The sequence below is a fragment of the Symphalangus syndactylus genome, chromosome 22 (assembly GCF_028878055.3).
Source record: "Symphalangus syndactylus isolate Jambi chromosome 22, NHGRI_mSymSyn1-v2.1_pri, whole genome shotgun sequence".
Taxonomy (NCBI): domain Eukaryota; kingdom Metazoa; phylum Chordata; class Mammalia; order Primates; family Hylobatidae; genus Symphalangus; species Symphalangus syndactylus.
The window spans coordinates 28371603-28384979 of record NC_072444.2 but is presented as its reverse complement, the minus strand read 5'-3'; the positions used below and the strand labels follow the sequence as shown (position 1 = coordinate 28384979).

General features: G+C 40.9%; 1 protein-coding gene across 14 annotated transcripts in view; it reads right to left on the bottom strand.

Moving 5' to 3' along the window:
* The window catches only part of RERE (arginine-glutamic acid dipeptide repeats), a 467189-nt gene that overhangs the window by 142813 nt on the left and 310999 nt on the right, over positions 1-13377 (bottom strand). For all 14 annotated transcript variants that reach the window (XM_063631886.1, XM_055262461.2, XM_063631890.1 and 11 more), the window contains 2 exons: positions 11936-11984; positions 1890-2014 (listed from right to left, as the gene is read on the bottom strand). In XM_063631886.1, the coding sequence (XP_063487956.1) occupies positions 1890-2014; positions 11936-11984 (174 nt within the window). The remainder of the gene's footprint in view (positions 1-1889; positions 2015-11935; positions 11985-13377) is intronic.

Sequence of the window (13377 nt, the reverse complement as noted above, 5' to 3'; positions counted from 1 at the left end):
CCCAGCTAATTTTTGTATTTTTAGTAGAGACAAGGTTTCACAGTGTTGGTCAGGCTAGTCTCGAACTCCTGACCTCAGGTGATCTGCTTGCCTTGGCCTCCTAAAGTGCTGGGATTACAGGCGTGAGCCATCACGCCCAGACCAAAAATAAATTTAAGTTCCTCTTCACTCACGCAGAAAGACATATGTTACTTTTAGTCAGATCCATTTGTATTGTTTCTTCCCATGCTTTATCAGTACTAAGATTTTAGATTTGAGAGCATGAAGAATCTAAATATATGAGCCACAATATTTCAGTAGATGACAATCTTCTGAAAGAAAAGTCTCCAGAAAACATGTGAAATTAAGTCATCTAAAATTTTACTTAATTCCTCTCATTCTGCATATCAACTACCTTTAGGTGAATTAAAAGTAAAAAATCATGGCTGGGTGTGATAGCTCACGCCTGTAATCCCAGCACTCTGGGAACCTGACACCAGAGGACTGCTTGAAGCCAGAGAGTTCAAAATCAGCCCTGACAACATAGAGAGACAAAAAAAATATATTAGCCAGGTATGGTGGTGCATGCCTGTAGTCCTAGCTATTAGGGTGGACAAGGTGGGAGGATCACTTGAGCCCAGGAGGTTAAGGCTGTAATGAGTCGTGATTATGTCATTGCACTCCAGCGTGAGACCCTGTATTCAAAAAAAAAAAAAAAAAAAAGGTGAAAAACCAGAGATAAAACCTCTTAGTCATTCACTCTACTTACACATTCTCATCTCTACTGAATGCCACCACGCACAACACCGTTGACTAGCAAACAGCCAGGTAACTGAGGCAACACAGAAAGGACCCCATCTCAACCAAAAACAAAATTAAAAATAGCTGGGCATGGTGGCACGTGTCTATAATCCTAGCTACTCAGGAGGCTGAGGCGGGAGGATCGCTTGAGCTCAGGAAGTTAAGGCTGTAGTGAGCTATAATTGTGCCACTGTACTGCAGCTCAGGTGACACAGCAAGACCGTTTCAAAACAACAAAACAAGTAACAACCAAAAAAGAAACCTACAAATCCAGCCAGGGTTAAAATTCAGATGCCCTAATCCTTGGTTTCTTGTTTTTGTTGTCGTTGCATGCTACTGATGCTGCCAAGACCCAGAATCACTTCATACAAACAAAATCTGCCTGCCTGCTCTGTGACGTGTGAGGAGCGAATTCACACTTCTCTCTGCATCTGAGGCATTTGTATGTTCTATGCAACTTCTACGGGGTTATCACAGATAAATGTTCTCATGTAGACAAGCCACAAAAATGTCAAGTTCAGGACAGGCACTAATGAACAGCCACAAAGTAGAGAGAGAACATGAAATCTGTAGTGGGTTTTGTTTTTGTTTTAAATTTTACTTTAAGGTCCAGGATACAAGTGCAGAACGTGTCGGTTTGTTATATAGGTATACGTGTGCCATGGTGCTCTGCTGCACCTATCAACCCGTCGTCTAGGTTTTAAGCCCCTAATGCATTAGCTATTTGTCCTAATGCTCTCCCTCCCCTCACCCCCACCCCTTGTAGTGGGGTTTCAACATGAGCTGAATGACTCAAGTACTCAACTGGACTGAGAGGTCTTGCTAACTGTATGTATGGCCTAAGATGTTTTCCTCTTGAAAAGTTCCAAAATTTGATGTGGGGCAAACACCAAGAAGAAAAACATTACTTCATCACGAAAAAAATTACTTCAAACTATTTTTCTCTGGTAAGAAGAGCCACGGTCCTGATTACAGAGGGTGTGACCAAACTTAAAGTCAGAGAATGCCCAATATAGAAATAAAATCTCAGGGGAAAGGCAAAGTTTACTGCCTATAATCAGTTCAGATGGTCTAATTCAGAAAGCAGGATGGGGGTAGATTCCTATTACCTTGCTGCCCTCAAGTACATAAGGAGGTCACAGTCATTAACTCCAGGCATCCAGACCAGTTCCTCATGTTGGGTCACTGTATCACCATCTGGAGAAGGAAATGGTTGCAGATCCGGAAGTTTGGCCTGTAAGACAGGGATGAGTAAGTCACAATCAAGGCATGTATTAATTATAAAGAGCTATCTCAATAAGCAGTCTTTAGGAACATATACAATGTTTTACTGAGGCTCTTTCCTTGGACAGCGGAAAAATAACAACAAAACCATGAGTCATTTAAAATGACCTATTTCACATGTCAGGATCATTTCACCATAGAAGATTTCACAATAGACTGCTTAATATCTGCTTAACAGTGTCAAAGTAAACCAGTGCCAGCATGATACCAAGAGTAAAAAGGGAGCACACACATATGCATAAAATATACAAAAAAACAAAATAATGTCTTTAGACGGTAACAGCTATTGATAAAGAAGGGAAACACACATACATTTCCAATATAACAAACTGACAAAGAAGACATATGCAAATGATACCTCACCTAAGGATATTTGCTAAAAAATTAAGTGAGCTACCCTATTAGAATAGTGTTACTCTTAAGACAGTAAAGAGCAATATAAGTCATAGTCAATACCAAAACTAGATGAGTATTAAAGTAAACATTAAAAAATATAGTTGAGACCAGGCCTTGTGGCTCACGCCTGTAATCCCAGCACTTTGGGAGGCCGAGGTGGGTGGATCACAAGGTCAGGAGTTCAAGACCAGCCTGGCCAACACGATAAAACCCCGTCTCTACTAATAATACAAAAATTAGCTGAGCATGGTGGTACGTGCCTGTAATCCCAGCTACTCAGGAGGCTGAGGCAAGAGAATCGCTTGAACCCGGGAGGCAGAGGTTGCAGTGCGCCAAGATTGTGTTACTGCACTCCAGCCTAGGTGACAGAGCAAGACTCCGTCTCAAAAAAAAAAAAAAAAAAAAAAAAAAAGTATATATATATATATAGTTGAATTGACCTGTGGTGACAGCAATCAGGGCAGTGACTGCTTTACCAAAGAAGGAATTGCTTGTGAAGAACAGGAAGGACCTTTCTGGGATGACAGAAATGTTCTGTGCCTTGATACAAATCATCAGGGCAGATTGAAAAGCATACATAAGATATGAACAATTCGCTGCACATAGAGTATACCTCAATAAAAAGAATTTTAAAAAGTATTCGAGCAACAGTGCTCCCCACCAAGACTGTAAGTCATCAGATTTAAATACCTGTGGCATTTCCTCACCCACACTCTGCTGGGACAGAGCAAGAGCAAGCAGGTGCCATGACCACCATAACCAGCAGAGACCTGTGAAAAGTCGGACATTTGCAAGATACTCATGTTCTCATCCTGTCAAATGATGAACATGGGCACATCAGTCTGATAAAGCTCCATGGTACACAAAGCCTGGGCAAAAAATTTAAGTGAATGCAGCAGGTTGAATATGAGCCAGCATCATCCAACAGAAATAAAATAAGAATTATATATTTAATTTTAAATATTCTAGTAGTCACGTTAAACAAAATGCCATATCCCAATCTGGACTAGCCATATTCCAAGTGCTGAACAGCTATGTGTGGCAATGGCTCCCGACCTGGATGTGCAGGTGTTAAGAACTCAAGAGTGAAGTGGACCACGGTAAAATGCATATAGAACCGCCCCATCCAGGGAATGCTGCCGCACAGTAATGGGACCCAGTGTGTGTACATCCTCCATCTTTTTCCAAATTCCAGAAATCTTCATATTTATGTAAAAGTTTGTGGTTTTTAAATGTTGGTTATTCAAGTTTTTGAGGCAACTGCATAGCAAAACATCACATTAGTAGGCCATGTGGCTCTCAGGCTAGCCGTCAGCACCCACACAGCTTTACAGGCCGTCTTCCATGCCTCTAAATGTGTATCAAGCTGACTTTCTCCAAGCAAGGATGTTCTTCTTTGGTTAAGTATTGACTTCTATAACATCAAAGTGAGTGTCACAATTAGTTCTGCTTAATACATAGTGAAAATAGTGGGATAGAATTAAAACACAATGGGCCTGGCGTGGTGGCTCATGCCTGTAATCCCAGCACTTTGAGAGGCTGAGGCGGGTGGATCACCTGAGGTCAGGAGTTCGACACCAGACTGACCAACAAGGTGAAACCCTGTCTCTACTAAAAATACAAAAATTAGCCAGGCATGGTGGTGCACGCCTATAGTGCCAGCTACTTGGGAGGGTGAGGCAGGAGAATTGCTTGAAACCCGGGAGGCGGAGGTTCCAGTGAGCTGAGATTGCACCACTGCACTCCAGCCTGGGTGACAGAGCAAGACTCTGTCTCAAAATAGTAACAATAATAATAATAATAACAACAACAACACAACAAATGTTGGAATCAAAAGGTCTTTGACACTAGTACTGAGCTCTGCTTCCCCAGCACCAAGTACAGTACTGGGTACAGCAGTTCTCTAATGTCTGTTAAATTAATCGAAAAGTACTATTACTGTGAGCAGGACCAATCTACCCCTCATCCTCGAGAAAAATGGACTAGAAATATAATTAGTTTACAGAAAAAGAAACGAAAATGTCTCTTAATCATAAGAATTGATGAGTCAACCTCACTGACAAGAGAAATGCAAATTAATGGCACATATTCGATTTTGCATCTATCATATTGACATAAATCCGAATGTTTCACAACACATAAAGCCATGAAAAAAATTAGCACTCATATTAGTTGCTAGTGTCAACACAAACTGATACAATCTCCGTGGAGGGGAATGTGGCAACACCTCCAAAATTATATATGCACCTGTCCTCTAAGTCAGCCATCCCGCTTCTGGGGATATAGCCCCAAGATACACTGGCAAAAACATCGAAATCTATATGCACATATGCCTATATGCACAGGCTATTCACTGCAGCATTACATGTAATGGCAAATGACTGGAATCAACTCATATGCCTATTAATGGGGATCAGATGAATAAGCTGCTACATTCATACATGGAGTTCTATGAAATAGTATTATAGAAGGGAATGAGAAGGAGCTCTATATACTGCTGTGAGGAGAACACAAGAATGTATTGTTAAAAGAAAGGTGGCAAAAGGATATATATTATGTTATTATTTATCTAAGAAGGGGCAGAGGGAATGAAAATAAGAAGCTTAAATAATAATAATGTCATTAAAACTGTAAACCAAATGGAAAGAAATGCAACAATTGAGCTGGTTCTACTGTAGGAACTGTTTCAAGTAACTCTAAGATATATTAATTTGCTTATACAGCCCTGGCAGGATATACAAAACAAAATGCAATACTAAGCAGTTTTCAATAAGCATTTTGTTTGTAGCCATGTGATTATTGTTATTCTCGGCTGTTATATGTGTATTATGGAATTGAAGCAAATAAGTAATTTTGTTGGTGTCATTAAAAAATGGGATTTGAGTCACGGGAAAAAGATTAAGATATAGATAAAAGAAGGACAGAATTAGTATAAAGGCCATATAAAAATCTGAATTTGAATTGGATATATCAGCATAAATTTGTAATGTATTTTATCTTCAAGAAAGTAGGGAAATAAAACACCTATTTCCTATTCTGTCTACTGAAAAGGCCTTGAAATAGCAACCAACCCAGTAAGAATGAATACCCCAGCACCCAGTATGTAAATACCACTTCCCATTACAACAAAAGAGGGCTCTTCTGCGACAAGTTTAATTCCAGATCTAGGGAAGACAGTGTATAAGGTGAGGCAGTAAAATCATGTCTTACCAGAGAAAAAGGATTAAGTGAAAAGGACAAAAACCACTGGGATTAAGTGAAAAGGACAAATACGCAGGAAGATGCTCCTACTGGCCCAAAATGGATCTTTTAATCATCAATAAGAACTGATTAAAGTTGATTAGTTGATTATAGATTAAAAAAAATCTTAAATCCACTGGTAACCATGGAAAGATAAGGGTGAAGTTTCATTTATTTGTACGAGGAATAAATGGATGGTAGAATTAGAATATCACTGTTTTGAAATCCCTAATAAAATAATGGATCTAAGAAATAATCAGCGGTGGCTGGGTGCGGTGGCTCAGGCCTGTAATCCCAGCACTTTGGGAGGCCGAGGCGGGTGTTTCATGAGGTCAGGAGTTCGAGATCAGCCTGGCCAACATAGTGAAACCCCGTCTCTACTAAAAATACAAAAAAGTAGCCGAGCGTGGTGGTGGGCGCCTATAATCCCAGCTACTCAGGAGGCTGAGGCAGGAGAATGGCTTGAACCCGGGAGGCAGAGGTTGCAGTGAGACAAGATTGTGCCACTGCACTCCAGCCTGGGCGACCGAGTGAGACTCCATCTCAAAAAAAAAAAATAAATGATCAGTGGCTGCTAATTACAATTAAAAAAGAGACATATGAGCCTCCTGGCAGAAGCACCTACCACCACCCAGGAAGTATTTTTCCGGAAGGCAGGGTACCAAACTAGAATGAGGCCAAACCTCTAGATTTAACTACTAATTCTCAAGTCATGCAAAGAACAAAGTAACAAATTTAATGCAATCAGCCAAATCTAGACTGCAGAACACCCTACAGGATGAAATAGCTTCTTTACCACATACACTGGGGGACTGGGGGAAGGACCTGGGAATTAAGAGAGATTTAAGAGATGTATCAACCAACTGCAATGAATGGCTCTCATTTAGATTCTAATTTGAACTATGAAAATATAAAGAGAGAGAGAAAGATACAGACAGACAATTAGTGAAATCTGGGCATAGTATATATACACTTAAATATTAAGAAATTGCTAATTTTTATATGTTGTGATATATTGTGATTGTGTCCAAATCCCTTATCTTTGGAACATCTATAAGGAAAACGATGTATTTGTGAGGCATTTAAAATAACGGCAGGAAGAGGTGTGAGGGGGAATAAATGAAATGGGTTTGACTAGGATTTGATACTTGTGGAAGCTGAGTAATGAAGAGAAGGACTTTATTGTATTATTCTTTCCCTGCTTTTGTATACGTTAGTATTTTCCCTAATAAAAAGGTTACTTTTTTTTTTTTTTAAAGACTGGTTCTGTCACCAGGCTGGTGTGCAATGGTGTGATCTTGGCTCAGTGCTGCCTCAACCGCCTAGGCTCAAGCAATCCTTCCACTTCAGCCTCCTAAGTGGCTGGGACTACAGATATGCATCACCATGCCTACCTAATTTTCGTATTTTTTGTAGAGATGGGGTTTTGCCATGTTGCCCAGGCTGGTCTCAAACTCCTGAGCTGAAATGATCTGCCCACCTTGGCCTCCCAAAGTGCTGGGATTATAGGCGTGAGCCAAAAGTCAAAAATTTTAAAAAGGTAAATGTTGCCAATTCATTTTTAAAAGTTCTATTATTTTTGGTGCTCCAAAACATTGCTTTTTGAAAATGAAGCGCACAGAACACATTTAAAATCTGAGGTAAAAAGCCAAACATCTGATTTTAAATGGTAGTATACAAAAATCCAATCACAGTAAATTTGCTCCTTTTCCAAGAATGTAAGCATCTTCTCCTTAGGAACTACATTTTCTTTTATGGTAGCAAAAATTAAAAAAATCTATAAAATAAAAGCCTGGTACAAAGATCTCAAGACACTGGAAATACACAGTGAGAGGGAAAAAATGGGCAGTAAAATACAGTACAAGAGAAAGCAGCGAATGGGAGACGAAACTGAGTGGACTTAGGTGAGTACCAGGTTCCCAGACTGAAAATATAGCCCCGAGGCAGCAGTCACGCCCACCTAATGGAACACACCAACAAAAGACTACTTGAACAAGCAGACATTGTCCTCCTGCAGCTTCTTTCGGTCTGTATCAGTTATAACCCCAGGTCTGGGATGAGAAGTATCTTCTATAAACTATGTGACCCTCCTAGTTCCTGTGTTCACTTCACTTCTTAACTCCTTCACTTCTTAATTTCTTTCATTACAGAGTTAAAATAGGTTATTTAAAAATGTAAATGACATACAATTTAGAAATGCTCAAAATCTAGACAGAAATAATAACTAGACAGACGACTGAAATATCTATGCACTTCCAAAGCTCACTGCTGCCTGTATCCCATGTCTTTAGACATGATGGCCTTAGCTGTGGATTCCCCAGCATCCATTCCAACTTAAGTGCTAATCATGTTAAACTCTTTCCTCATGGTTTAGAAACAGACACATGACCCAATCCATGGCAACAATATGTGGGTCTACTGGGGACTTGCTGGGGAAATTTTCCTTGCTCCTAAGAGGAAAAGAAGTCCAATTCTTTCTTCCTCTCAACACTTGCTAAATTTCATTCATTGTAAGATCCACTGTTATTTTATGTGCACTGAGAAAGGATAAAATATAGCAAATAAATTATAACCACACCACAGAATGTACAATGAAGCCCAACTATAGAGAGCAAATGTGAAGGAAAAAAGTGTATCTTAGAATTAGTCAAACTGAGCTGAGACATTGTCTCAGCCCAAAATCTCCTTAAGCTGATAAGCAACTTCAGCAGTCTCAGGATATAAAATCAGTGTACAAAAATCACAAGCATTCTTATACACCAATAACAGACAAACAGAGAGCCAAATCATGAGTGAACTCCCATTCACAATTGCTTCAAAGAGAATCAAATACCTAGGAATCCAGCTTACAAGGGACATGAAGGACCTCTTCAAGGAGAACTACAAACCACTGCTCAATGAAATAAAAGAGGATACAAACAAATGGAAGAACATTCCATGCTCATGGGTTGGAAGAATCAATATTGTGAAAATGGCCACACTGCCCAAGGTAATTTATAGATTCAATGCCATCCCCATCAAGCTACCAATGACTTTCTTCACAGAATTGGAAAAAACTACTTTAAAGTTCATATGGAACCAAAAAAGAGCCCAGATCGCCAAGTCAATCCTAAGCAAAAAGAGCAAAGCTGGAGGCATCATGCTACCTGACTTCAAACTATACTACAAGGCTACAGTAACCAAAACAGCATGGTACTGGTACCAAAACAGAGATATAGATCAATGGAACAGAACAGAGCCCTCAGAAATAATGCCGCATATCTACTATCTGATCTTTGACAAACCTGACAAAAACAAACAATAGGGAAAGGATTCCCTATTTAATAAATGGTGCTGGGAAAACTGGCTAGCCATATGTAGAAAGCTGAAACTGGATCCCTTCCTTACACCTTATACAAAAATTAATTCAAGATGGATTAAAGACTTACATATTAGACCTAAAACCATAAAAACCCTAGAAGAAAACCTAGGCAATACCATTCAGGACATAGGCATGGGCAAGGACTTCATGTCTAAAACACCAAAAGCAATGGCAACAAAAGCCAAAATGGACAAATGGGACCTAATTAAACTAAAGGGCTTCTGCACAGCAAAAGAAACTACCATCAGAGTGAACAGGCAACCTACAGAATGGGAGAAAATTTTCGCAACCTACTCATCTGACAAAGGGCTAATATCCAGAATCTACAATGAACTTGAACAAATTTACAAGAAAAAAACAAACAACCCCATCAAAAAGTGGGTGAAGGATATGAACAGACACTTCTCAAAAGAAGACATTTGTGCAGCCAAAAAACACATGAAAAAATGCTCATCATCACTGGCCATCAGAGAAATGCAAATCAAAACCACAATGAGATACCATCTCACACCACTTAGAATAGCGATCATTACAAAGTCAGGAAACAACAGGTGCTGGAGAAGATGTGGAGAAACAAGAACACTTTTACACTGTTGGTGGGACTGTAAACTAGTTCAACCACTGTGGAAGTGTGGCGATTCCTCAGGGATCTAGAACTAGAAATACCATTTGACCCAGCCACCCATTACTGGGTATATACCCCAAGGACTATAAATCATGCTGCTATAAAGACACATGCACACGTATGTTTATAGTGGCACTATTCACAACAGCAAAGACTTGGAACCAACCCAAATGTCCAACAATTATAGACTAGATTAAGAAAATGTGGCACGTATACACCATGGAATACTATGCAGCCATAAAAAATGATGAGTTCATGTCCTTTGTAGGGACATGGATGAAACCGGAAATCATCATTCTCAGTAAACTATTGCAAGAACAAAAAACCAAACACCGCATGTTCTCACTCATAGGTGGGAATTGAACAATGAGAACACAGGGACACAGAAAGGGGAACATCACACTCTGGGGACTGTTGTGGGGTGGGGGGAGGGAGGAGGGATAGCATTAGGAGATATATCTAATGCTAAATGACGAGTTAATGGGTGCAGCACACCAACATGGCACATGTATACATATGTAACAAACCTGCACATTGTGCATATGTACCCTAAAACTTAAAGTATAATTAAAAAAAAAAAAAGAATTAGTCAAACTGAGCTGAGGATGACGCCACCTCCATGGAGGCCCGCTGGGTACAAGAGAGTCTCAGAGAAGCACAGCAGAGCCCCGGTCCTGCCTGACCAGGATGTCATGACATGGGAGACAGAAACAGAGCCAGAGTCCTGCCAGTGAAAGCATCCTAACTGATACTGAGATCAAAACAGAATGAGCCGGGCCCAGTGGCACATGCCTTTAGTCCCAGCTATTCAGAGGCTGAGGCAGGTTGGATTGCTTCAGCCCAGGAGGAGGTCAAGGCTGCAGTGAGCCGTGATCGTGCCTCTGTGCTCTAGCCTTGGCAACAGAGTGAGACCCTGTCTCTGAAAAAAGTAAAAACAACAAAAACCAAAGAGTTGTAGTAAATGCAATGAAATAAGAAAGAGCAACAGTCGTGACACAGCAACCCTCTGACTGAAAAGTGTCCTAACCATCTTGACTCTCCTGAAGGAAAAGAGGTTGTTTATTTTTTTGCAGACGGTCTTGCTCTGTCGCCCAGGCTGGAGTGCAGTGTCACAATCTTGGCTCACTGCAACCTCCGCCCCCTGGGTTCAAATGATTTCTCCTGCCTCAGCTTCCTGAGTAGCTGGGATTACAGGCGCACACCATCATGCCCAGCTAATTTTTCTATTTTTAGTAGGGATGGAGTTTCGCCATGTTGGCCAGGCTGGTCTCAAGCTCCCGATCTCAGGTGATCCGCCTGCCTCAGCCTCCCAAAGTACTGGGATTGTAGGCAAGAGCCACCACACCCAGCTGGGAAAAGAGGTTTTAAACATCTTTTATCTTTTTTTTTTGAGAGTCTTGCTCTGTTGCCCAGGCTGGAGTCCAGTGGCCACGATCTCAGCTCACTGCAACCTCCGCCTCCGGGGTTCAAGTGATTTTCCTGCCACAGCCTCCCAAGAAGCTGGGATTACAGGCGCCTGCCACCACGCCCGGCTAATTTTTGTATTTTTAGTAGAAATGAGATTTGCTATGTTGGCCAGGCTGGTCTCGAACTCCTGACCTCAAGTGATCTGCCCGCCTCAACCTCCCAAAGTGCTAGGATTACAGGCATGAGCCATTGTGCCTGGCTTTAAAAATGTTTAAATAAAAATGTGATCAAGTGTTCATCCATGAATGAATGTTTAGTGATACATACATACAATGGGTCATTTAGCCTTAAAAAGGATAGAAATTCTGACACATGCTATTAACATGGATGAACAGTGAGGACATTATGCTGAGTGAAACAAATCAGGCACAAAAAGACAAATACTGTATGATCCCACTCACATGAGGTACTTTTATGAGGTAGAACAGTCAAAGACAGAGAGAGGAAGGAGAATGGTAATTGCCAATGCTGCAGAAGAGAAATGGAGTTACTGTTTATGGGTACAGAGTTTCAGTTTTGCAAGATAGAAAGAGTTCTGGAGGTAGATGACAGTGACAGCTACACAACAATATTAATGTACTTAACTACTTAACTGTGCACTTAAAAATGGGAGATGGTAAATGTATGTGGTGATCTGAGGGAAAAAAAAAAAAAAACCTCTGTATTTACATAAAATTCCCTATAGCAATAACAACATTCTAAGATGCTGCTCAACAGATAAAATGCCAGCAGAATAGTAAGAAACAAAAACCTATTAAGGAAGCTATGAAAAGGAACCTCACCTGATGACTAGGACCAACACGAATCTCCCCCTGCGTACTGTTCAGCCTCCTGGAACAGAAATAGAGCGGATTAAGTTAGCGCAATATAGTTTTGACATAAATATTCACACATTTTTCAAAAAAAGTAATTCTCTTCAAATAAATGAGGAAAAACTGAGGAAGAATTAAAGTCCCCACTGCCTCTAATGTTCCGTATACATACACCACTCACCACCACACACGCACCTCTAAAACCTTTTCCTTCTAAAATCCTAAGAACTGCAGCTTCCTTTCATGAGAACCTTCCTATATTATTGTTCTTTTTTTGAGACAGTCTCACAATGTTGCCCAGGCTGAAGTGCAGTGGCACGATCTCAGCTCACTGCAACCTCTGCCTCTTGGGTTCAATTGATTCTCCTGCCTCAGCCTCCCAAGTAGCTGGGATTTCAGGTGCCTACCACCACGTCTGGCTAATTTTTGTAATTTTAGTAGTAAATTTCAGTAAATTTTGTAATTTTAATAATTTGGGGTTTCCTCATGTTCGGCCAGGCTGGTCTCGAACTCCTGACCCTCAAGGGATCCGCCTGCCTCGGCTTCCCAAAGTGCTGGGATTACAAGCACAAGCCACCGCACCTGGCCCCTATACCATCATTCTTTCATGCCTCAGAGAGATGGACATTCCTGTAGTACAATTCCAGTCAGACGTTTCTTCTTTTCAAAACATTTCGGGGTGCCCTACCATAAGCCTTATAAAATACAAATGAGAAAACTTCTCCTAGGACACATACTGAGCCATCCATCCATCCATCCATCCATCCATCCATCCATCCATCCATCCAACAAATATTTAAGTACCCATTATAAGCCAAGAATTGTCCTAGGTGTTGGGGATAAAGCAACAAACAGGGACAGGCACAGTGGCTCACACCTATAATCCTAGCACTTAGGGTGGCTAAGGCGGGAGGATCGCTTGAGCCCAGAAGTTTAAAACCAGCCTGGGCAACACAGAGCGATCCCATCTCTACAAGAAAATTAAAAATTAGCTGGGCATGGTGGCGCACACCTGTAGACCCAGTTATTCAGGAGGATCGCTTGAGCTGGAAGGTCAAGGCTGCAGTGAGCCATGTTTGCACCACTGCACTCCAGCCTGGGCAACAGAGCATGACCCTGTCTATAAAAAAGGCAACAAACAAAACAGTGTCAAAGAAGATGGCTTAAGAGGAGGCACATGCTCTTGTTTTTCTCTCATGGATCTGATATCCATAACCACTGTGTTTGAAATTGTTAAAAATACATTTTGGAAAGCTATTATTTCCTTTAGGGCACCTAGGTCCAGTACTTTCTTCTTTTAATCCAACCATTTTCTCATGAAGAATCTTGTTTGGGCAAAGGTGGTAGTAAATGTGACAAAGAAAAAAAGGAGAGGAGGAAGAAAGGGAGAAAGGGAGGAGGAAGACAGGGAG